General features: G+C 45.4%; 1 protein-coding gene across 1 annotated transcript in view; it reads right to left on the bottom strand.

The window, feature by feature from the left end:
* Positions 1 to 26,839, bottom strand: part of LOC120023395 (voltage-dependent P/Q-type calcium channel subunit alpha-1A-like) — a 147,624-nt gene that overhangs the window by 46,009 nt on the left and 74,776 nt on the right. The window contains exons 26-32 of the mRNA XM_038967409.1: positions 15,890 to 15,989; positions 10,772 to 10,932; positions 9,429 to 9,566; positions 9,144 to 9,345; positions 8,548 to 8,712; positions 8,201 to 8,311; positions 7,656 to 7,739 (exon numbers count right to left, since the gene is read on the bottom strand). Coding sequence (XP_038823337.1) covers positions 7,656 to 7,739; positions 8,201 to 8,311; positions 8,548 to 8,712; positions 9,144 to 9,345; positions 9,429 to 9,566; positions 10,772 to 10,932; positions 15,890 to 15,989 — 961 coding nt within the window. The remainder of the gene's footprint in view (positions 1 to 7,655; positions 7,740 to 8,200; positions 8,312 to 8,547; positions 8,713 to 9,143; positions 9,346 to 9,428; positions 9,567 to 10,771; positions 10,933 to 15,889; positions 15,990 to 26,839) is intronic.

A 26,839-nucleotide genomic window follows, 5' to 3' on the forward strand; every position in this document is an offset into this window, starting at 1 on the left:
TGGGGGTGTGTGATCAGAAGAAGAGAGAGAGGGAAAGAGACAATTATTTTCACTGAACTATTATCGCCCCTCTATCAAAAAGCCAATATCAAACCAAAACAAAGAGAGAGGAGGTTAAAAAGGAGAGAGAGAGGAGGTTAAAAAGGAGAGAGAGAGGAGGTTAAATAGGAGAGAGAGAGGAGGTTAAATAGGAGAGAGAGAGGAGGTTAAATAGGAGAGAGAGAGGAGGTTAAATAGGAGAGAGAGAGGAGGTTAAAAAGGAGAGAGGAGGTTAAAAAGGAGGGAGAGAGGAGGTTAAATAGGAGGGAGAGAGAGGAGGTTAAAAAGGAGAGAGGAGGTTAAAAAGGAGGGAGGAGGTTAAATAGTAGGGAGAGAGGAGGTTAAAAAGGAGAGAGAGAGGAGGTTAAATAGGAGAGAGAGAGGAGGTTAAAAAGGAGGGAGAGAGGAGGTTAAAAAGGAGGGAGAGAGGAGGTTAAAAAGGAGAGGGAGAGGAGGTTAAATAGGAGAGAGAGAGGAGGTTAAAAAGGAGAGAGGAGGTTAAAAAGGAGGGAGAGAGGAGGTTAAAAAGGAGAGAGAGAGGAGGTTAAAAAGGAGAGAGAGAGGAGGTTAAATAGGAGAGAGAGAGGAGGTTAAATAGGAGAGAGAGAGGAGGTTAAATAGGAGAGAGAGAGGAGGTTAAATAGGAGAGAGAGAGGAGGTTAAAAAGGAGAGAGGAGGTTAAAAAGGAGGGAGAGAGGAGGTTAAATAGGAGGGAGAGAGAGGAGGTTAAAAAGGAGAGAGGAGGTTAAAAAGGAGGGAGGAGGTTAAATAGGAGGGAGAGAGGAGGTTAAAAAGGAGAGAGAGAGGAGGTTAAATAGGAGAGAGAGAGGAGGTTAAAAAGGAGGGAGAGAGGAGGTTAAAAAGGAGGGAGAGAGGAGGTTAAAAAGGAGAGGGAGAGGAGGTTAAATAGGAGAGAGAGAGGAGGTTAAAAAGGAGAGAGGAGGTTAAAAAGGAGGGAGAGAGGAGGTTAAAAAGGAGAGAGAGAGGAGGTTAAAAAGGAGAGAGAGAGGAGGTTAAATAGGAGAGAGAGAGGAGGTTAAATAGGAGAGAGGAGGTTAAAAAGGAGGGAGAGAGGAGGTTAAATAGGAGGGAGAGAGGAGGTTAAATAGGAGGGAGAGAGGAGGTTAAAAAGGAGAGAGGAGGTTAAAAAGGAGGGAGAGAGGAGGTTAAATAGGAGGGAGAGAGGAGGTTAAAAAGGAGAGAGGAGGTTAAAAAGGAGGGAGGAGGTTAAATAGGAGGGAGAGAGGAGGTTAAAAAGGAGAGAGAGAGGAGGTTAAATAGGAGAGAGAGAGGAGGTTAAAAAGGAGGGAGAGAGGAGGTTAAAAAGGAGGGAGAGAGGAGGTTAAAAAGGAGAGGGAGAGGAGGTTAAATAGGAGAGAGAGAGGAGGTTAAAAAGGAGAGAGGAGGTTAAAAAGGAGGGAGAGAGGAGGTTAAAAAGGAGAGAGAGAGGAGGTTAAAAAGGAGAGAGAGAGGAGGTTAAATAGGAGAGAGAGAGGAGGTTAAATAGGAGAGAGAGAGGAGGTTAAATAGGAGAGAGAGAGGAGGTTAAATAGGAGAGAGAGAGGAGGTTAAAAAGGAGAGAAGAGGTTAAAAAGGAGGGAGAGAGGAGGTTAAATAGGAGAGAGAGAGGAGGTTAAATAGGAGAGAGAGAGGAGGTTAAAAAGGAGAGAGGAGGTTAAAAAGGAGGGAGAGAGGAGGTTAAATAGGAGGGAGAGAGGAGGTTAAAAAGGAGAGAGGAGGTTAAAAAGGAGGGAGGAGGTTAAATAGGAGGGAGAGAGGAGGTTAAAAAGGAGGGAGAGAGGAGGTTAAAAAGGAGGGAGAGAGGAGGTTAAAAAGGAGAGGGAGAGGAGGTTAAATAGGAGAGAGAGAGGAGGTTAAAAAGGAGAGAGGAGGTTAAAAAGGAGGGAGAGAGGAGGTTAAATAGGAGAGAGAGAGGAGGTTAAATAGGAGAGAGAGAGGAGGTTAAATAGGAGAGAGAGAGGAGGTTAAATAGGAGAGAGAGAGAGGAGATTAAATAGGAGAGAGAGGAGGTTAAAAAGGAGAGAGGTTAAAAGGAGAGAGAGAGGAGATTAAAAAGGAGAGGGAGAGGAGGTTAACAAGGAGAGGGAGAGGAGGTTAACAAGGAGAGAGAGAGGAGGTTAAATAGGAGAGAGAGAGGAGGTTAAAAGGGAGAGAGAGGAGGTAAAAAATGAGAGAGGGGAGGTTTAAAAGGAGAGAGAGAGGAGGTTAAAAAGGAGAGAGAGGAGGTTAAATAGGAGAGAGAGAGAGAGGAGGTTAAATAGGAGAGAGAGAGGAGGTTAAAAAGGAGAGAGAGAGGAGGTTAAATAGGAGAGAGAGAGGAGGTTAAATAGGAGAGAGGAGGTTAAATAGGAGAGAGAGAGAGGAGGTTAAAAAGGAGAGAGAGAGGAGGTTAAATAGGAGAGAGGAGGAGGTTAAATAGGAGAGAGAGAGGAGGTTAAATAGGAGAGAGGAGGAGGTTAAAAGGGAGAGGGGAGGAGGTTAAAAGGGAGAGGGAGAGGAGGTTAAATAGGAGAGAGAGAGGAGGTTAAAAAGGAGAGAAAGAGGAGGTTAAATAGGAGAGAGAGAGAGGAGGTTAAATAGGAGAGAGAGAGGAGGTTAAATAGGAGAGAGGAGGAGGTTAAAAGGGAGAGGGGGAGGAGGTTAAAAGGGAGAGGGAGAGGAGGTTAAATAGGAGAGAGAGAGGAGGTTAAAAAGGAGAGGAGGAGGAGGTTAAAAAGGAGAGAGAGAGGAGGTTAAATAGGAGGGAGAGAGGAGTTTAAATAGGAGAGAGAGAGGAGGTTAAATAGGAGAGAGAGAGGAGGTTAAAAAGGAGAGAGAGGAGGTTAAATAGGAGAGAGAGAGGAGGTTAAAAAGGAGAGAGAGGAGGTTAAATAGGAGAGAGAGAGAGGAGGTTAAAAGGGAGAGAGAGGAGGTTAAAAAGGAGAGAGAGAGGAGGTTAAAAAGGAGAGAGAGGAGGTTAAATAGGAGAGAGAGAGGAGGTTAAATAGGAGAGAGAGAGGAGGTTAAAAAGGAGAGTGGGAGGAGGTTAAAAGGGAGAGGGGGAGGAGGTTAAAAGGGAGAGGGAGAGGAGGTTAAATAGGAGAGAGAGAGGAGGTTAAAAAGGAGAGAGAGAGGAGGTTAAAAAGGAGAGGAGGAGGAGGTTAAAAAGGAGAGAGAGAGGAGGTTAAATAGGAGAGAGAGAGGAGGTTAAAAAGGAGAGAGAGAGGAGGTTAAAAAGGAGAGAGAGAGGAGGATAAATAGGAGAGAGAAAGGAGGTTAAAAAGGAGAGGGGGAGGAGGTTAAATAGGAGAGAGAGGAGGTTAAAAGGGAGAGAGAGAGGAGGTTAAATAGGAGAGAGAGGAGGTTAAATAGGAGAGAGAGAGGAGGTAAAATAAGAGAAAGAGAGGAGGTTAAAAAGGAGAGAGAGAGAGGAGGTTAATAGGAGAGAGAGAGAGGAGGTTAATAGGAGAGAGAGGAGGTTAAAAAGGAGAGAGAGAGGAGGTTAAATAGGAGAGGGGGAGGAGGTCAAAAAGGAGGGAGAAAGGAGGATAAATAGGAGAGAGAGGAGGTTATAGGAGAGAGAGAGGAGGTTAAATAGGAGAGAGAGAGGAGGTCAAAAAGGAGGGGGGGAGAGGAGGTTAAATAGGAAAGAGAGAGGAGGTTAAATAGGAGAGCGAGAGGAGGTTAAATAGGAGTGAGAGAGGAGGTTAAAAAGGAGAGAGAGAGGAGGTTAAAAAGGAGTGAGAGAGGAGGTTAAATAGGAGAGAGAGAGGAGGTTAAATAGGAGAGAGAGAGAGGAGGTTAAAAAGGAGAGGTCAAAAAGTTACATTATTCAAATGATACCAAAATCCAAACATAACACAACAGACCTTACTAGAAGCCAAAGAAACACACAACGCAAAACAAAAAGTATGGAACGAAAAGAGTGTAAAAAAAAAGAGATAGAACAAAGAGAGAGAGAAAACAAAAGGAGAAAATCATAATTGAAAATAAATCGAAAACGTCATCATCCAATCCGGTAAAAGTAGAACGTTGTATATTTATTTTCTATAAAAACCAAATGCACTGATCTTAGGGGGGCAAGCAGGCAAGCAGGCCACAAGGTGTGGAGGTATTGGCATCCAACAGACAGGACGCACACACACATACACACTGCACTCGTCAACCGCACACACACACAGGAAGCTGTCACGGCTCGCCACTAAGTGATTGGCTGAGATTGGTCATGAGGTGTTCAGCATTCTGAACATATATACAGTATATACAGTATATATACTGAAGGGAGGCTCAAATTTAGAGGGCCGGTTTCCAGGACAGAGATTAGTTCTAGTCCTGGATTAAATACAATTCTCAATGGACAATCTCCATGGAAAGTGCATTTCATTCCAGGACTAGGTCTCATCTGTGTCTGGGAAACCCTTCCAGAATCTTAGATTGTTATTGGATTGTGTGTGTATTTAAATATGTATGTCTTTCTCTCTAATCTATCAGCACAGCTGGAACCACAGTAATAATAATAATACAACATGTCATTTCTGCCTTTCAAGATACAACCTACTGTCTACCCTAGCCTCAGAATCTCTTGCGCGACGAGGTACAGCACTGTTGTTTGGCACAGGTTGGCGTGCAAAGCAGTAGTGGGAGGAAGACGAGGAGGAAGACAAGAAAGAGGAAGCTAGCATGCAAACAGATCCAGCTTCAATGCAGGCAATGGCATGGCGACACTATCGCAACTACCTTCTGTTGGGCAGGAGGCTGAAGAGCAGAGCGTCAGTGTAAGATGCTACAGCTGCATGCAGACCAGTGTTAGAGTATCCCTCTATCTGGTCAAGCAGAACAGAAGCCTTGGCTACCATTCACACGTCCTTCTGGCAGCACGACGGTAAATGTGTGAGTGTCCGTGTGTGTGTGTGTGAGTGCCAAATCTATGCAGAACATAACAGTAACCAATTCATGTGCATTTGTGTTCATGATTGTGCGTGTATGTCTATGTGTGATTCTATTTGTATGTGTGTGTATGTACCTTTTATCCATGAACTAACCAATAGCGTGCCAGAAGGACCGGATATTTCAACAGCTGCTGAGAGGAAGCCCACTGGAGTCATCAGGCACACACATGATTCAACTGCCAATCAGAAGTGCATGCACTTGGGTCAGAGGTCAGGGGTTAAAAGCAGCTAAGCCCAGAAGGTTGGGGGTGAAGGGTCAGGGAAGTCAGGAGGAGGGCGGGGCCACACACTGGCCAATGGGGATGCGAGTAGGTCTGAGAGATAAATGACAAACCAACCTCCTACATGTGGCAGGTAGATGTAGAAGGATGGAAGGAGCAACATGGGTACAGTGAGTGTCAGCGAGAGGAGTCGGTGGTGGTTTGGTGTTTTTTGGGGGGCATGGCAACAGCACACCATCACACCATCACACAACAGCACACCACACAGTCGGCGTCATGGATTGCATGGGACAACATGGGAGGGGATTCATAGTGCATTTCGATTGGATGGATCATAAGTAGGAAGTAGTAGTGGGGGCGTAGGACGCCAACAAAGCAGAGAGGTTGGTTTTTAAAGAAAGCATGTAAAAAGATAGAACAGGAAAAGGAATCATTATGAAGGTAGTTACAACATAGTTACAACATAGTTACAACATAGGTATAACATAGGTATAACATAGTTACAACCATAGAAATTTAGTCTTTCTATAGTTACAAGGCCACAGAACTATGGAAGCACATTCATGCTCAAAAACACATTTTTTATTTGTTTTTTTTGGCATGAATCTGCTTCCATACAAAGCATCAGTCAACAACAACACAATTTGAGTGGTTTTGTTTCAGGCTATCCTCGTGGTGACGTTAAGATCTACAGATGGAATCCGCAGTAGGGGGAAACAGCGCCACTGTCTGCCCCACGGCCGTTGTTATTGATTTTGTTTTGTTTGACGAAGCAAGGTGGAGAGCACTGGGGAAACAGCGCCACTGTCTGCCCCACGGCCGTTGTTATTGATTTTGTTTTGTTTGACGAAGCAAGGTGGAGAGCACTGGGGAAGCAAGGTGGAGAGCACTGGGGAAGCGGCGCCACTGTCTGCCCCACGGCCGCTGTTATTGATTTTGTTTTGTTTGACGAAGCAAGGTGGAGAGCACTGGGAAGCAAGGTGGAGAGCACTGGAGAAGCAAGGTGGAGAGCACTGGAGAAGCAAGGTGGAGAGCACTGGGGAAGCAAGGTGGAGAGCACTGGGGAAGCAAGGTGGAGAGCACTGGGGAAGCAAGGTGGAGAGCACTGGGGAAACAGCGCCACTGTCTGCCCCACGGCCGTTGTTATTGATTTTGTTTTGTTTGACGAAGCAAGGTGGAGAGCACTGGGGAAGCAAGGTGGAGAGCACTGGGGAAGCAAGGTGGAGAGCACTGGGGAAGCGGCGCCACTGTCTGCCCCACGGCCGTTGTTATTGATTTTGTTTTGTTTGACGAAGCAAGGTGGAGAGCACTGGAGAAGCAAGGTGGAGAGCACTGGGGAAGCAAGGTGGAGAGCACTGGGGAAGCAAGGTGGAGAGCACTGGGGAAGCAAGGTGGAGAGCACTGGGGAAGCAAGGTGGAGAGCACTGGGGAAGCAAGGTGGAGAGCACTGGGGAAGCAAGGTGGAGAGCACTGGGGAAGCAAAGTGGAGAGCACTGGGGAAGCAAGGTGGAGAGCACTGGGGAAGCAAGGTGGAGAGCACTGGGGAAGCAAGGTGGAGAGCACTGGGGAAGCAAGGTGGAGAGCACTGGGGAAGCAAGGTGGAGAGCACTGGGGAAGCAAGGTGGAGAGCACTGGGGAAGCGGCATCGAGGTCAAACTATTTGCAGTACATAACGCTGCAGTTCTGTCGCACAACATAACAACGTGTCGGCTGTTGGCAGTCGTTTCTCCGCAAACGGACGTGGCCGTTCCACCAATTAACACATCCAGCCGTAATGCATTTAGCTCAGTGTCAGAACGTAGAGTAGGCCTGCTGTAGAAAGTGACTACGCGGATAGTCTGAAACAAAGTGTACAGAACATTTAAACTACATCATGAATTCTTACCACTGCCATCCTACTACACACAGCGAAACATCTATCATATACAACACAGGATGAAGCACAATTACAAACACAAATATGTGGGAATAGACACAGACAAGCAAGACTTGACAACACAACAACACACACATAACATTGGGTTGGATGGCAATTTGAGTGTTCCAATAGACGACCTCCTATCCACCAAAATAATATCTTTCAGCTCATTGTAAAGACAGTGGGTGTGTCCCAACAACCTCTAGCTCCTCCTACTAGGAAGCACTAGCTCACTATTCCCCACAATTGTACAAGCATCAGATTTGTGTATGGATAAATTCAAGGGAGTGTCCACCAATGAAATCCATGAAGGGAAGTGAACAAGTGCACACTTCAGGAGAAAGGAGAGAGTATTGTGACGCACCCAGTGTCTTATTAATAAATCATAGATCAGTGGTAGACATTTACATGTTAGGTGTGTATGTGGTAGACACATGTACACACCACCACGTACTTACTAAGTCCCATCCCACTGCTAATTCTTACCACACACATAGCCTATAGTACTATGCCCCAAGACGCACTTACCCAAAATTCTGTCACCAGGATATCAGTGAAGCTTCCGAGCACGGAGACAAAATCAAAAATGTTCCATGCGTCTTTAAAATAATTCTGTTAGGGCACAGGAAGAGAAGACATATTTCAGCCAATCAGAGAGCAGAGAGACAGAGAAGTAACCAATCACATTTCTCCGACATCGGACAGGGACAGGAATGAATCCGCACCAGTCAATCACATTATTGTTACCGTGGTGACGGGGGGGAAAAACAAGACACATAAACCAATAGCAGTGCAGAGAGACAGGGTGGTAACCAATCACATTGCTCCTCATGGAGGACAGCGACAGGAAGGACTATGCACTAGCCAATCACATTATTGTTACCACGGAGACAGGGACTAGGAGGTGCATTAGCCAATCGCGTCGCGTTTAGAGAGTAGCGAGGATAACATGCTCCAGTTGTGTCCACTAAAATAACCTGACTTATAAATGAATAACAGGACTAAGAAGCTCTAGCAGATATAGCAGGTCACTCTGGATAGGCGGGAGCGTGACAGCGTGCGTCTAGCCTCACCAAAATCCCGAAGGCGATGATTTTGAGAATACACTCCATGAAGAAGAGGGTAGTGAAGACGATGTTGATGTTCTTCAGGACTTTATCATAGGTGTCAGACGCCCCGTTATACTGAACACAAACACACACACAGGAGGAACAACACATGAGTTATGCACAGCTCAGTGGCCGCGGGGTTCATCTCACCCTGAGATTAGAAGGTTTTCAGGAAATAGGAACGAGCGTTAGGTGGATGAACACAATATAAAATGTTTAGGGATGAGTTCCCCAATTTGCTAGACAGATGGCTCCTGGTAGCGTGCGTTGCGTTAGAATGAGCCCATCTGTCGGAGGACGATATGACTCACCTTCATCATGAGGACTATAGTATTGAGTGCGATCAGACCCATGATGCTGTACTCGAACGGTGGGGACACCACAAACGACCACATTCGGAACTGGAAGCTCTGTTTGTTCTTGGGCATGTGGCGGGTCAGGGGCTTGGCGTTTATGGCAAAGTCTATACATCCTCTCTGGATGGGGGGACGACAGAGGAGGAGGAGGAAGGAGAAGAAGATTAACAATACTTTATTAATTCATACCAGATGGAAATGTGTCTTCTGCTGTACGCAACTCCTCCCATATATACAAACACATATAATTGTTCCCTCTGCTCTTTCCTCCCCCCTTTCTCCCTGTCTCCATCCCTCCTCCCTCCTCATTTCCCTGCTCTCTCTTCCTCCTCTCATCCCTTTCTCACCTCATTATTTTTCACCCTGTAATCCTCCATCTTATCTCCCTGCTCTCTCTCTCCTCCCTTCCTCCCTCTCTCTCTCCTCCCTTCCTCCCTCTCTCTCTCCCTCCATCCCTCCCTCTCTCTCCCTCCATCCATCCCTCTCTCTCTCCTCCCTTCCTCCCTCCCTCCATCCCTCCCTCTCTCTCCCTCCATCCATCCCTCTCTCACCTCATTCTTTTCCAGACTGTAGTCCTCCATCATCTTATCCCCCTGTTCTTGGAAGGTGATGATGATGAGAGCAACAAAGATATTGACGAAGAAGAAGGGGAAGACAACGAAGTACACCACGTAAAAGATGGACATCTCCATCCGGTAGCCCGGACTGGGACCCTGATTCTCATAGGTCGCATCTACCGAATGCTTTAACACCCTGTGGGAGAGAGACAGAGATTAGGGTATACAGCATAGAGATTGAGCCATGTTTAGGAAAGGGCTGGTGTGTGTGTTACTCACTGCGGCCAGCCCTCTCCAGTGGACACAGTGAAGAGGGTGAGCAGGGCCCAAGGCACGTTGTCGTAGTGGAAATCGTACTTCTTCCACTCCCGCTTCTGAGCTTTTACTTCATTCCGTTCGTACACCAAAAACTCTCCCCTGAGATACACACAGAAACACAAGGAGTTAGCAGACAGCATGTCTGTGTGTGTGAGAGAGAAAGAGAGAGACAGAGGGGGAGAGAGAGAGGGAGACAGAGGGAGAGAAAGCCGAAAGCAAAAGAGAGACAGAGACAGAGACAGAAGAGAGTGAGAGTGAGAGAGAGAAATACAGAAGCGAGTGAGAGAGAGAGAAGGGTAGACACAGGAAAACCTGGCTCCCTGTAGAGGAAAGGCTGTGCAACCACTGCACAACAGCAGAACCTGAGACGGAGCTGCATTTCCTGACAAAATGTCAAAAATATAAAACAATTAGAGAGTGTCATTTTCCCAAATTTGAAACCCTTATTCAAGGTTTCAAAGACCTCTCTGATGAGAGTAGGCTACCCGTCCTGTTGGGGGAGGACGCAGAGAGCTGTGGGTTGGCAGTGCACTACATTGCTGCCTGCCATAAGATGAGGGACAGTGTCTGACAGACCAATCAACCTGCACATGTCCTCTAATCTTATTGTTATTGTCCAATGTATGGCTATTTTGACACTTGGTTATTGTTGTTACTGTTGTCCCGTTGACAATTTTGATTCTCATTATTTTCATATTGTAAATATCCAAAGTAAGCTTTGGCAATATGTCCATTGTTACGTCATGCCAACAAAGCAAATTGAATTGAATTAAGAGAGCGAGAGCGAGAGCGAGAGCGAGAGACAGACAGACAGACAGACACAGACAGACAGACAGACAGACAGACAGACAGACAGACAGACAGAGACAGAGACAGAGACAGAGACAGAGACAGAGACAGAGACAGACGGACGGACGGAGAGAGAGAGAGACAGAGACAGAGACAGAGACAGAGACAGAGACAGAGACAGACGGACGGACGGAGAGAGAGAGAGAGAGAGAGAGAGAGAGAGAGAGAGACAGACAGACAGACAGACAGACTAAAACGTTGTTGAGCTTTTAAATCCATGTGTGTATAATAGAGAGAAAATATGGTTGGTTTGTACTCACATGCCCGAGCGTGTGTGTGTGTGTTCTCCTGTGTATTTGTGTGTGTTTTGCCTGTGTATACAGTGTGTGTGTGTGTGTGTGTGTGTGTGTGTGTGTGTGTGTGTGTGTGTGTGTGTGTGTGTGTGTGTGTGTGTGTGTGTGTGTGTGTGTGTGTGTGTGTGTAATGTGTGTGTGTATACGTGTGTGGGTCCTGACCTGCAATCGCGCTCAAACTCTTTGGACTCGTCAGTACAGTAGAAGAATCTTCCTTTGAACAGCTGCACGGCCACCACAGCAAATATAAACATGAAGAGCATGTAGACGATGAGGATGTTCAGGACGTTCTTCAGGGAGTTGACCACACAGTCAAACACAGCCTGGAGACACAGAGATACACAACAACACAGTCAAACACAGCCTGGAGACACAGAGATACACAACAACACAGTCAAACACAGCCTGGAGACACAGAGATACACAACAACACAGTCAAACACAGCCTGGAGACACAGAGATACACAACAACACAGTCAAACACAGCCTGGAGACACAGAGATACACAACAACACAGTCAAACACAGCCTGGAGACACAGAGATACACAACAACACAGTCAAACACAGCCTGGAGACACAGAGATACACAACAACACAGTCAAACACAGCCTGGAGACACAGAGATACACAACAACACAGTCAAACACAGCCTGGAGACACAGAGATACACAACAACACAGTCAAACACAGCCTGGAGACACAGAGATACACAACAACACAGTCAAACACAGCCTGGAGACACAGAGATACACAACAACACAGTCAAACACAGCCTGGAGACACAGAGATACACAACAACACAGTCAAACACAGCCTGGAGACACAGAGATACATATCAACACAGTCAAACACAGCCTGGTGGACAGAGATACATATCAACACAGTCAAACACAGCCTGGAGACACAGAGATACACAACAACACAGTCAAACACAGCCTGGAGACACAGAGATACATATCAACACAGTCAAACACAGCCTGGTGGACAGAGATACATATCAACACAGTCAAACACAGCCTGGTGGACAGAGATACATATCAACACAGTCAAACACAGCCTGGTGGACAGAGAGAGAGAGAGTTCACAACACAGTCAAACACAGCCTGGTGGACAGAGAGAGAGAGAGTTCACAACACAGTCAAACACAGCCTGGTGGACAGAGAGAGAGAGAGTTCACAACACAGTCAAACACAGCCTGGTGGACAGAGAGAGAGAGAGTTCACCACACAGTCAAACACAGCCTGGTGGACAGAGATACATATCAACACAGTCAAACACAGCCTGGTGGACAGAGATACATATCAACACAGTCAAACACAGCCTGGTGGACAGAGATACATATCAACACAGTCAAACACAGCCTGGTGGACAGAAAGAGAGAGAGAGGAGGAGTTCACCACACAGTCAAACACAGCCTGGTGGACAGAGATACATATCAACACAGTCAAACACAGCCTGGTGGACAGAGATACATATCAACACAGTCAAACACAGCCTGGTGGACAGAGATACATATCAACACAGTCAAACACAGCCTGGTGGACAGAGATACATATCAACACAGTCAAACACAGCCTGGTGGACAGAGATACATATCAACACAGTAAAACACAGCCTGGTGGACAGAAATACATATCAACACAGTCAAACACAGCCTGGTGGACAGAGAGAGAGAGAGTTCACCACACAGTCAAACACAGCCTGGTGGACAGAGAGAGAGAGAGTTCACCACACAGTCAAACACAGCCTGGTGGACAGAGAGAGAGAGAGTTCACCACACAGTCAAACACAGCCTGGTGGACAGAGATACATATCAACACAGTCAAACACAGCCTGGTGGACAGAGAGAGAGAGAGTTCACAACACAGTCAAACACAGCCTGGTGGACAGAGAGAGAGAGAGTTCACAACACAGTCAAACACAGCCTGGTGGACAGAGAGAGAGAGAGTTCACCACACAGTCAAACACAGCCTGGTGGACAGAGATACATATCAACACAGTCAAACACAGCCTGGTGGACAGAGATACATATCAACACAGTCAAACACAGCCTGGTGGACAGAGATACATATCAACACAGTCAAACACAGCCTGGTGGACAGAAAGAGAGAGAGAGGAGGAGTTCACCACACAGTCAAACACAGCCTGGTGGACAGAGATACATATCAACACAGTCAAACACAGCCTGGTGGACAGAGATACATATCAACACAGTCAAACACAGCCTGGTGGACAGAGATACATATCAACACAGTCAAACACAGCCTGGTGGACAGAGATACATATCAACACAGTCAAACACAGCCTGGTGGACAGAGATACATATCAACACAGTCAAACACAGCCTGGTGGACAGAGATACATATCAACACAGTCAAACACAGCCTGGTGGACAGAGAGAGAGAGAGTTCACCACACAGTCAAACACAGCCTGGTGGACAGGGAGAGAGAGAGTTCACCACACAGTCAAACACAGCCTGGTGGACAGAGAGAGAGAGAGTTCACCACACAGTCAAACACAGCCTGGTGGACAGAGAGAGAGAGAGTTCACCACACAGTCAAACACAGCCTGGTGGACAGAGATACATATCAACACAGTCAAACACAGCCTGGTGGACAGAGAGAGAGAGAGTTCACAACACAGTCAAACACAGCCTGGTGGACAGAGAGAGAGAGAGTTCACAACACAGTCAAACACAGCCTGGTGGACAGAGAGAGAGAGAGTTCACCACACAGTCAAACACAGCCTGGTGGACAGAGAGAGAGAGAGTTCACCACACAGTCAAACACAGCCTGGTGGACAGAGAGAGAGAGAGTTCACCACACAGTCAAACACAGCCTGGTGGACAGAGAGAGAGAGAGTTCACCACACAGTCAAACACAGCCTGGTGGACAGAGAGAGAGAGAGTTCACCACACAGTCAAACACAGCCTGGTGGACAGAGATACATATCAACACAGTCAAACACAGCCTGGTGGACAGAGAGAGAGAGAGTTCACCACACAGTCAAACACAGCCTGGTGGACAGAGAGAGAGAGAGTTCACAACACAGTCAAACACAGCCTGGTGGACAGAGATACATATCAACACAGTCAAACACAGCCTGGTGGACAGAGATACATATCAACACAGTCAAACACAGCCTGGTGGACAGAGATACATATCAACACAGTCAAACACAGCCTGGTGGACAGAGATACATATCAACACAGTCAAACACAGCCTGGTGGACAGAGATACATATCAACACAGTCAAACACAGCCTGGTGGACAGAGATACATATCAACACAGTCAAACACAGCCTGGTGGACAGAGATACATATCAACACAGTCAAACACAGCCTGGTGGACAGAGAGAGAGAGAGTTCACAACACAGTCAAACACAGCCTGGTGGACAGAGATACATATCAACACAGTCAAACACAGCCTGGTGGACAGAGATACATATCAACACAGTCAAACACAGCCTGGTGGACAGAGATACATATCAACACAGTCAAACACAGCCTGGTGGACAGAGATACATATCAACACAGTCAAACACAGCCTGGTGGACAGAGATACATATCAACACAGTCAAACACAGCCTGGTGGACAGAGAGAGAGAGAGTTCACCACACAGTCAAACACAGCCTGGTGGACAGAGAGAGAGAGAGTTCACCACACAGTCAAACACAGCCTGGTGGACAGAGAGAGAGAGAGTTCACCACACAGTCAAACACAGCCTGGTGGACAGAGAGAGAGAGAGTTCACCACACAGTCAAACACAGCCTGGTGGACAGAGAGAGAGAGAGTTCACCATACAGTCAAACACAGCCTGGTGGACAGAGAGAGAGAGAGTTCACCACACAGTCAAACACAGCCTGGTGGACAGAGATACATATCAACACAGTCAAACACAGCCTGGTGGACAGAGATACATATCAACACAGTCAAACACAGCCTGGTGGACAGAAAGAGAGAGAGAGAGGAGGAGTTCACCACACAGTCAAACACAGCCTGGTGGACAAAGAGAGAGAGAGGAGGAGTTCACCACACAGTCAAACACAGCCTGGTGGACAGAGAGAGAGAGAGTTCACCACACAGTCAAACACAGCCTGGTGGACAGAAAGAGAGAGAGAGGAGGAGTTCACCACACAGTCAAACACAGCCTGGTGGACAAAGAGAGAGAGAGTTCACCACACAGTCAAACACAGCCTGGTGGACAGAGAGAGATAGAGTTCACCACACACTCAAACACAGCCTGGTGGACAGAGAGAGTTCACCACACAGTCAAACACAGCCTGGTGGACAGAAAGAGAGAGAGAGGGGGAGTTCACCACACAGTCAAACACAGCCTGGTGGACAAAGAGAGAGAGAGTTCACCACACAGTCAAACACAGCCTGGTGGACAGAGAGAGAGAGAGTTCACCACACACTCAAACACAGCCTGGTGGACAGAGAGAGAGAGGGGGGAGGGGTGAGAAAGAGAGTGAGAGAGAGAGAGAGGGAGAGAGAGAGAGAGAGAGAGAGAGAGAGAGAGAGAGAGAGAGAGAGAGAGAGAGAGAGAGAGGGGGAGTGGAGAGGGAAAGAGAGTGTGAGAGAGAGAGAGAGAGAGAGAGAGGGAGAGAGAGAGACAGAGAGAGAGAGGGCGAGAGAGAGAGAGAGAGAGAGGGGGAGGGGGTGAGAAAGAGAGTGTGAGAGAGAGAGAGAGAGAGAGAGAGAGAGACAGAGAGAGAGAGAGAGAGGGGGAGGGGGTGAGAAAGAGAGTGTGAGAGAGAGAGAGAGACAGAGAGAGAGAGAGAGAGAGAGAGAGAGCGAGAGAGAGAGAGAGAGAGAGAGAGAGGGGGAGGGGGTGAGAAAGAGAGTATGAGAAAGAGAGAGAGAGAGAGAGAGAGAGAGAGAGAGAGAGAGAGAGAGGGGGGGGGGGGAGGGGGTGAGAAAGAGAGTGTGAGAGAGAGTGTGTGAGACAGAGAGAGAGACAGAGAGAGAGAGAGAGTGAGAGGGGGAGGGGGTGAGAAAGAGAGTGTGAGAGAGTGTGTGAGAGAGGGAGAGAGAGAGAGACAGAGAGAGAGAGAGGGAGAGAGCGACAGAGAGACAGAGAGCGACAGAGAGAGACACCATACAGGTAGAAATACAGTAGTAGAGGTGTCACATATAAATATACAGACATGCGGGGACACACACTCACACACACTTTTAGCTTGAACTGACATTATATGGTTTTCACAAGATACACACACACACAAAATCACCCCCACACACACTCCCCCTCGACCCTGCCCCCCCTCCCAGTACCTTTAGCTTGGGGAGTCGTTTGATGGTCTTGAGAGGTCGTAGTACCCTCAGTACTCTCAGAGACTTGATTGTGCTGATGTCTTTCCCCTTGCCACTCCCCCTACAGGTTGGCATGGGAATAACAACGTCAGTGCCGGGGGGAGAGGAAGTTAAAGTTCAAAGGGCACTTACCACACCCGTTTGTGAGAATACAGGCCTAAACCATTCTTTACCCATTCTTAGGGCAGGAAAAGCTCCTGTCCTGGTTGGGGTAACGTATCTCTCATACAGAGATAGTCAACAGTTGACAAGGCAAGCACACTTGTCGTACACAGGTTACAACATAGTACAGAGACAATCAGATCTCAGTCTCTTCTTCTGCAAAAAATAAACCTTCTATATGAATCACATGAAATGATATGTGATCAGTGGTTTGATCAGCTGGTTTCATGGCCAGCAGACTCTTGAGAAGCATGTTTCAACCATTACATATTATCAACAGACATCTGACGGGATGCCCAGCCAAACCTCTTTCTTTCTTTTCCACAACATTTCATTATCCAGGAGAATGTGAGTGGATGTCAGGGTGTTATAGTATTATTACAAGGCAGGATTATCATTTCAACAATATAATCCATGAGCTTGATACCATTATGGGCTGAGTCCCAACAGGGTTGAATGGTTTCCTTTCCTTATCTCCTTATACGGCTGTCTATGTAAGGGCTGGATACCATTCCGGTTTATTGTCACCCTCAGATAAGTGATGTGACTTGAAGGAAAGGAGACGAGGAAAGGATGCCATCTGAGACGATTGGGACGTGGCCATATGACATTGCTGATGTCAGTCACAGGATGTGACATCACAGATAGAACACAGAACAGTTCATTCAACCAGAAGGAGGAATGATTTAGTCCGTGTCATCAGGGCTGTGTCCGACATGTCACTCTATTCCCTATACAGTGCACCACTTTTGACCAGGCCTAGGGCTCTATATAGAGAGAGAGAGTCCACTGGGATTCTCTGCCTCTAACCCTGTTACAGGGGCTGAGTCACTGGCTTGCTGGTGCTCTTTCATGCCGTCCCTAGGAGGGGTGCGTCACTTGAGTGGGTTGAGTTACTGACGTGATCTTCCTGTCTGGGTTGGCGCCCCCCCTTGGTTTGTGCTGTGGTGGAGACCTTTGTGGGCTATACTCGGCCTTGTCTCAGGATTGTAAGTTGGTGGTTGAGGATATCCCTCTAGTGGTGCGGGGGCTGTGCTTTGGCAAAGTGGGTGGGGTTATATCCTTCCTGTTTGGCCCTGTCCGGGGGTTTCTTCGGATGGGGCCACAGTGTCTCCTGACCGCTCCTGTCTCAGCCTCCAGTATTTATGCTGCAGTAGTTTATGTGTCGGGGGGCTAGGGTCAGTTGGTTATACCTGGAGTACTTCTCCTGTCTTATCCAGTGTCCTGTGTGAATTTAAGTATGCTCTCTCTAATTCTCTCATTCTCTCTTTCTCTCTGAGAACCTGAGCCCTAGGACCATACGTCAGGACTACCGGGCATGCTGACACCTTGCTGTCCCCAGTCCGCCTGGCCTTGCTGCTATTCCAGTTTCAACTGTTCTGCCTGCGGTTACGAAACCCCTACCTGTCCCAGACCTGCTGTTTTCAACTCTTAATGATCGGCTATGAAAAGCCAACTGAGATTTATTCCTGATTATTATTTGACCATGCTTGTCATTTATGAACATTTTGAAAATCTTGGCTCTCTCTAATTTTCTCCTTCTCTCTTTCTTTCTCTCGGAGGACCTGAGCCCTAGGACCATACGTCGGGACTACCGGCCGTGGTGACTCCTTGCTGTCCCCAGTCCGCCTGGCCTTGCTGCTATTCCAGTTTCAACTGTTCTGCCTGCGGTTATGGAACCCCTACCTGTCCCAGACCTGCTGTTTTCAACTCTTAATGATCGGCTATGAAAAGCCAACTGAGATTTATTCCTGATTATTATTTGACCATGCTTGTCATTTATGAACATTTTGAAAATCTTGGCTCTCTCTAATTTTCTCCTTCTCTCTTTCTTTCTCTCGGAGGACCTGAGCCCTAGGACCATACGTCGGGACTACCGGCCGTGGTGACTCCTTGCTGTCCCCAGTCCGCCTGGCCTTGCTGCTATTCCAGTTTCAACTGTTCTGCCTGCGGTTATGGAACCCCTACCTGTCCCAGACCTGCTGTTTTCAACTCTTAATGATCGGCTATGAAAAGCCAACTGAGATTTATTCCTGATTATTATTTGACCATGCTTGTCATTTATGAACATTTTGAAAATCTTGGCTCTCTCTAATTTTCTCCTTCTCTCTTTCTTTCTCTCGGAGGACCTGGGCCCTAGGACCATGCGTCGGGACTGCCGCCCGTGGTGACTCCTTGCTGTCCCCAGTCCGCCTGGCCTTGCTGCTATTCCAGTTTCAGCTGTTCTGCCTGCGGTTATGGAACCGCCACCTGTCCCAGACCTGTTGTTTTTCAACTCTTAATGATCAGCTATGAAAAGCCAACTGAAAATTATTCATGATTATTATTTGACCATGCTTGTCACTTATGAACATTTTTGAACATCTTGGCATAGTTCTGTTATAATCTCCACCCGGCACAGCCAGAAGAGGACTGGCCACCCCTCATAGCCTGGTTCCTCTCTAGGTTTCTTCCTAGGTTTTGGCCTTTCTAGGGAGTTTTTCCTAGCCACCGTGCTTCTACACCTGCATTACTAGCTGTTTGGGGTTTTAGGCTGGGTTTCTGTACAGCACTTCGAGATATTAGCTGATGTACGAAGGGCTATATAAAATAAAATAAAATTGATTGATATAGGGAATAGAGTGCTATTTCAGATGCAGCCCGTTGTGGTAAATGACAAACGACATCCTGTGTTTTTATGTGCCTACTTGCTTTTATTCATAACAATAGGGGGCTGTAGATCCTATGATTTGTTCTGCCTATAAAACAATATCGGGGAAAGAAAACTCTCGATGTCAAGGGGACCCTATCAGAGAGTTGATCTTTACTGTAAGTGGAATGACAGCCATTTTAAAAACAGGGAGCGTCGGCTGGAGGACTGCCAAGGAGCAGGAGAAGAGAGTGTGTGTGAGAGAGGTCTTTCATCAAGCCTTTAACTATGAACTGCAGAGGTCTGCTCTCTGAAACTCTCAAGACAATTCAATTCATTGGTGATTGATTGAGTCTGGGCTTTGGCAACTGTGGTGTGTTGTTTGTGTGTGTTTCGATAATCAATATGCCTTACTCTGCTGATCCTCAATAGACTGAATAGACTAGAGTCCTCTCTATCAGAGCAGTATGAGAGTATTAGAGAAAAGCTCTTCTCGGGATAGGCGTTAAGAATTTGCATTTATAGCAACTGTATTATAGACACCTATACAATGATAGCATGTAGCATTAGCTACTATATATAGCATTAGCATGTAGCGTTAGCTACTGTACATAGCATTAGCATGTAGCATCAGCTACTGCATATTCAATTAGCATGTAGCATAACCTACTGTATATAGCATTACCATGTAGCAATAGCTACAGTATATGTGTTTAGCATTACCTTTAGCTGCAATACATAGCGTGAGCATCAAGCTACTATATATAACATTAGCATTAGCATAAGCTATAGTATATAGACCTATACAATGATAGTAAGTAGCATTATCAAGAAGCATGTTGCATTAGCTACAGTATATTATAGATACTGATACAATGATAGCAAGTTGCAATTAGCTACAGTATATGGCCTACTGTAGACACCTATTAATACAATGATAGCATCTATGTTCATTGGTGAATTGCATCTTTCAGATTTTTAACACTTGCTTTAGCTACATTAAGCAATACACTATGCATCCGGTTTGTACTGCATTGAATCACTTTAGGGGGATATCATGAAGCGTTCCAATTGGTTCCTGGGGGTGGAGGGGTTTCGGAATGGTCCACAGGCAAACCAAATGTGGGTGTGACAACAGTGAATGGAGGAAGAGAAGGTAACGAGTAACGGCGAGAATGAGAGCGGAACGACTAGAGGAACAAAGAAAGAAAGAGAGAGAAGCCATTTTGGACCGGACAAAGAGAGAGAGAGACAGCAGGGACAGAAAGAGAGAGAGAGACAGTGAGACAGACAGAGACAGAACTTTACTTTACTTTGCGAAGCTCCTGTAGAAATCACCAAGGCAACGACAGCGAGAAAGGGTCAGTGACAGCAACAGAGAGAAAGAACAAAAGATGGAGGGATAGGGAGAAAGAGAGGAAGAAAGACAGAGACACACTTACAGAGATAGAAAACACAGCTAGAGACAGGAAAGGGGGAAGGGGTTTGGAGAAGGAGAAAACACCCATATGAGAGACGGACAGAGAAAATAGGAGAGGAAAGCAAGATGGAGTGCTTTTGGATAGATATAAACCCCAACCCCCTCCCCAACACTCTGACTCCTCCCACCAACTCTGGTTGCTATGACAACAACAACTGTGATGTCGAAGATGGAATGTTTACATACCTGTTCACAAACAAATGACACTTTCTTATTTCCTTTGATTACCTTAATAATATTGGTAATAGTGCAGACCCATTTCTTTTGATTACGTGATACTACTAATAGTGGAGAGCCTTTCTTTTTTCTTATTACATATACATAGAAAGCCTTACTGGGACTATCTAAACATTACTACATTCTAACAATTGTAACTAGGTTCTGTTACAAAAGGTGTAGTCTTAAACCTGCTACCTGCATTATTACCTATTTACCTGCTATATACATTACTTACTACATTATTAGTAGTACTACTATTAATACATACAGCGCTACTTACTACTATGAATATTACTAGCACTATATATACTATTATCATTACTTCTACTCACTTTCTACCTACACTATTATATTATACCTAGGCTGCAGTCCAAACTCAAAGTAGACAGTCCTCGGCCCTAAACCCTCAGCCCTTGAATGACGTTTTACATCCAAGTGTACCTTTAATGTCCCTTGCCCAAGTGAGGGAGAGTGATGATCGGAGATGCAACGTCCTTGGTGGAAATCTTGAAGTTTAACTTAAAAACAACCAACCTAAAGCTATTAATGTACCTAGTAAGCTAACGTATCTAGCTAGCACTCCTGTCAGGTAGCTAGCTACAGTTACCCATAGCTGGCTAGCTAGTTTTATAGTTTGATCATTTATTCCAATAAATTACAGAATTCCTCAAAATATACTTATGAAGCTATCTAGGGTTTTTTTAACCCCTTTTTCTCCCTAATTTCGTGGTATCCTATTGGTAGTTACAGTCTTGTCCCATCGCTGAAACTCCCGTATGGACTCGGGAGAGGCAAAGGTCGAGAGCCGTGCGTCCTCCGAAACACAAACCAGCCAAGCCGCACTGCTTCTTGACATAATGCACGCTTAACCCGGAAGCCAGCCGCACCGATGTGTCAGAGGAAAGACCGTACACCTGGCGACCGCGTCAGTGTACATTGCACCTGGCCTGCCAGAGAAGTCGCTAGTGCGCGATGGGACAAGAACATCCCTGCCGGCCAAACCCTCCCCTAACCCGGATGACGCTGGGCCAATTGTGCGCCGCCCCATGGGTTTCCCGGTCGCGGCCGGCTGCGACAGAGGCTGGACTCGAACCAGGATCTCTAGTGGCACTGCGCCACTCGGGAGGCGAGCTATCCACGTTTTATAGGCTCCTCACTACGAGACTAAGCCAATTTGCCAACGATAAAATCTGAATTTTGTCTGACGACCAGAGTTTGACATGTGACTACAGTTTGCATTGAATTGTGGGTCTTATCAACCCCACAAGTGATCAAAGTTCTTCACTCGCTCCTTCGAGCTAAAGCGAGGGCTGAGGGGGCAACGTTTGGGAATTGGACCTCCACTTAAGATAGCAATCGAACTGCATCCGGTTTCGACTGGGATTCTCCTGAGGGAAAGTGGCAGGCGCCAGGGCTGAGGGGGTGTGTTTGGACTGCAGCCCTACTCTCCTGTTGGATCCTCAAAGCCATTCATTGACGGTTAGAGGAATCGGTTCGGCCCTCTACTTATCTATATATCCCTGTATTAATTTAACAGCAATACTTATTCGATCCTACTCAGCAATTTACTTAGTCAAATAACTAAATACAATATTCTACTAAGTTCTCTCTAAATAGGTGGAGTAGTCAGGTGAAAAGTCCCTGAAGCCTTTCTTCACAGTAACGGCTGTATTTATTTAATAGTATAACTGATCTTATCTCTTAATAACGATCAATTAGCCAGGTCCTAACTGAGACAATCATCTCATTAAATCTACTGTAACCTAATGGGCCCCGCAAGGCACGGACATACTGTAATACTGTACAACACAGTGCAGTTTAGGCGTGGGATCTAACACATGTATTTTGGGGTAGTTTTCTGCTCATTGAGAGAGAACAGTAAATATTGTAGACACCATAGAACAGTGGATACTGTTCATCTACATACCGTAACCATAAAAACAGACACGCGCACGATACATCTCCACACACATGCACACACAGACGTACGCACGCATACAAACACACACACACACACACACACACAGAGATTCAAATGCATAGTCAAAGTAGCTCGTAAACATGCAGTTGTCCATCATTGTGACAGTCCAGTGTCATCCCATGACGGTGCCAGAAGCGGATTTGTTGAGTCAAAACCCTTAACTCGACAGCCTTGTCTCCCCCTATGTGAGACTCAACAAATCAAGGCTCCACAGAAACAAGTGGAGCCTTGACCCTGAGCATCAGGGTAGCCCTGAGCAAATGGAGGAAGTGGACAAGAGGAGGAGAGAAGGAGAAGAGGAAGGGAGCGGGCTGGGAAGGGTGGAGAGGAGGAGGGTTGAAAGGTTGGGGGAGAGGAGAACAGGCCACCAAGGAGGTAAGGAAGGCAGAGAGTAGAAAAGAAGGAGTAAGGAGAAATATCACAGGAACAAGGAAAGGTGGTGGGAGGAAAGAGAGAAGTAAGGAGGGAGAAAGGAGGGAGGGAAGCATCCTCTTGGAGGGGAGGGAGGGGGAAGTCATGCTGGAGAGGGTGCAGTAGGCCAGTGGAGTGATTTTAAACTCGCAGAGAGAGTCAACAAACCTATCAGTCTCCATAGCAACAGCCACATTGAGGACCACCAAATATAGGCAGTTCAAACTACTGTCTATCCACCTTCCACAAACATACACATCATACATAACAGTATACAGTGGCTTGTGAAATTATTCACCCCCTTTGGCATTTTTCCTATTTTGTTGCCTTACAACCTGGAATAAAAACTCATTTTAGGGGGGTTTGTATCATTTGATTTACACAACATGCCTACCACTTTGAAAATGCAACATTTTTATCGTGAAACAAACAAGAAATAAGACAAAAAAACAGAAAACTTGAGCGTGCATAACTATTCACCCCCCCAAAGTCAATACTTTGTAGAGCCACCTTTTGCAGCAATTACAGCTGCAAGTCTCTTGGGGTATGTCTCTATAAGCTTGGCACATCTAGCCACTGGGATTTTTGCCCATTCTTCAAGGCAAAACTGCTCCAGCTCCTTCAAGTTGGATGGGTTCCGCTGGTGTACAGCAATCTTTAAGTCATACCACAGATTCTCATTTGGATTGAGGTCTGGGCTTTGACTAGGCCATTCCAAGACATTTAAATGTTTCCCCTTAAACCACTCGTGTTGCTTTAGCAGTATGCTTAGGGTCATTGTCCTGCTGGAAGGTCCCAGTCTCAAATCTCTGGAAGACTGAAACAGGTTTCCCTCAAGTATTTCTCTGTATTTAGCGCCATCCATCATTCCTTCAATTCTGACCAGTTTCCCAGTCCCTGACGATGAAAAACATCTCCACAGCGTGATGCTACCACCACCATGCGTCACGGTGGGGATGGGGTTCTCGGGGTGATGAGAGGTGTTGGGTTTGTGCCAGGCATAGCGTTTTCCTTGATGGCCAAAAAGCAAAATTTTAGTCTCATCTGACCAGAGTACCTTCTTCCATATGTTTGGGGAGTCTCCCACATGCCTTTTGGCAAACACCAAATGTGTTTGCTTATTTTTATTTTTTTTCAGCAATGTCTTTTTTCTGGACACTCTTCCGTAAAGCCCAGCTCTGTGGAGTGTATGGCTTAAAGTGGTCCTATGGATAGATGCTCCAATCTCCGCTGTGGAGCTTTGCAGCTCCTTCAGGGTTATCTTTGTTCTCTTTGTTGCCTCTCTGATTAATGCCCTCCTTGCCTGGTCCGTGAGTTTTGGTGGGTGGCCCTCTCTTGGCAGGTTTGTTGTGGTGCCATATTCTTTCCATTTTTTAATAATGGATTTAATGGTGCTCTGTGGGATGTTAAAAGTTTCTGATGTTTTCTTATAACCCAACCCTGATCTGTTCTTCTCCACAACTTTGTCCCTGACCTGTTTGGAGAGCTCCTTGGTCTTTATGGTGCCACTTGCTTGGTGGTACCCCTTTCTTAGTGGTGTTGTACTCTGGGGCCTTTCAGAACAGGTGTATATATTCATGTGACACTTAGATTGCACACAGGTGAACTTTATTGAACTAATTATGTGACTTCTGAAGGTAATTGGTTGCACCAGATCTTATTTAGGGGCTTCATAGCAAAGAGGGTGAATACATATGCACGCACCACTTTTCCCATTTTGTTTTTGTATAATTTTTTGAAACAAGTAATTGTTTGAATTTCACTTGACCAATTTGGACTATTTTGTGTATGTCCATTACATGAAATCTAAATAAAAATAAATTTAAATTACAGGTTGTAATGCAACAAAATAGGAAAAACACCAAGGGGGATGAATACTTTTGCAAGGCACTGTATATGTACTGATCTATGTTGTGCATATATACACCCTTGTATGTACACCTTCCTCAGCCCTTGTGGTCTCCTATCTTTGTGCTTGTCACACTCTTTCAATGCACATGTACAATTACTGCATGCTACATCATCAATCAAGTTACCATAGCGATAACCATAGTTATTGTCACATTCATGCTACATGAACAATCTAGTAACCATAGCAACCGGCAGCTGTCCAGAAACACAAAAGGTCACCTTGGTAGCACCATAGAGATCCAATTAAATTACTAGAGGGGCCATGTCATACATCCTCAAAGTTCCAGAATGGGGTGAAAATGGAAGCGATATTGGACAGGGAGAACTTCAAACCAGTCTAATTGGAATGACTGCCAGTAGACTCCTGATTTGACTTATGCAGGAAAATAAAAGTAAGGCATGTGATATATCAGAAATTGTGTAATATAATTATTGTCAACCTAAAAGCTTGTCATATAATTACAAAGATAGTTTATAAGGGTTTATACCAATTGTCTGTATTAATAGCCAGTGTTGTAAAGTACTTAAGTAAAAATAGTAGTTTTTTGGGGTATTTCTACTTTAATATTTATATTTTTTCAACAACTTCACTACATTCCTAAATAAAACAATGTACTTTTCAAGCCCTACAGTTTCCCTGACACGCAAAATTACTCGTTTCATTTTGAATGCTTCGCAAGACAGGAAAATGGTCCAATTTACGCACTTATCAAGAGAACATCCCTGGTTCTCCCTACTGCCTCTGATCTGGCAGACTCACTAAACACAAATGCTTTGTTTGTAAATGATGTCTATCAGTAATTTAAAAAATGTAGAACATTGTGCAGTCTGGTTTGCAACCTCTTAAAAATATGTATATGTTTACATGACTAATTTTATTGATTTTCCACCATTTCATGTCAGAAGACAGCAAATCTAGCGATCCAGACCTTCCTAGGACCATCGGGGTGGCAGGTAGCCTAGTGGTTAGAGCGTTGGACTAGCAACCGAAAGGTTGCAAGATTGAATCCTCGAGCTGACAAGGTAAAACATCTGTCATTCTGATCAAGGCAGTTAACCCACTGTTCCTAGGCCGTCATTGAAAATAAGAATTAGTTCATAACTGACTTGCCTAGTTAAATAAAGGTAAATAAAAGGTCCTGTCAAATAACCTTGTATTTGCCTCCCTCTGGTGGTCAGCAGCAGCATTACATCCATTTATATCACTGCGACGTTACCTTCCTAGCGCTACGATAAATAATGGGACCTACACACTGCCTTAAACCTAAAGTAAGTAAAAAAAGTTATAGTTGTGGAAGTTAAACAAAATCGTCCCCTTTACATAGCCCTTCGGCCCTTGTCTATAGGAGGAATGCACACTGTTTCAATGGCCCAAATGTTTAGACAATCACACATTTTATAGATTTTGACTATCGCTAATGTCATGATATGTTTGGTAAAGTAATAAAGAATAAAGAGGTGAAATATTTTGGTCGATGTTCCTAAAACAGATTCTAACTATATGTGGACATATTATAAAGTATGAAAATGCTTATTCATTCACAATGTAATTTCATTTATCATCATCTTGGTATATGTTTTATTATACTTTTATTGTGTAGTAGATCATATGGGTCAAAAAGTGTTTTTTTCTCAGACATAAATAAACAATTCCAGGTGAAAGCTACTACACACTACTACATGAATAAAATATTGCCCTCTTGCTAGATTGATGACTAAAGCCAGAGCTAAACAGTGCAAAACGCCTGTCAGCTCACCTGGTTTTGATATCAGGAATTTGAAATGATTTATACTTTCCCTTTTGATACTTAAGGATAATTTTGCAATTACATTTACTTTTGATACTTAAGTATATTTATACTGGGTGACTTTCACTTTTATTTAAGTCATTTTCTATTAAGGTATCTTTACTTTTACTCAAGTATGACAATTGGTCACTTTTTCCACTTCACTCACAGCCTCTAAAATACATGTAAACAGACCTTTAATCTCTCCATTGTAGTTTTCTTGGAATGCTGTGTGTGCGATTATATGATACAATCAGTACTTGTTGCATTTACAACTTGTCCCAGTCCTATCGTCAACTGATTTCAGCCAGTGTATGGCTATGGGTTGACT

The sequence above is a fragment of the Salvelinus namaycush genome, chromosome 2 (genome assembly GCF_016432855.1).
Source record: "Salvelinus namaycush isolate Seneca chromosome 2, SaNama_1.0, whole genome shotgun sequence".
NCBI classification, from domain to species: Eukaryota; Metazoa; Chordata; class Actinopteri; order Salmoniformes; family Salmonidae; genus Salvelinus; species Salvelinus namaycush.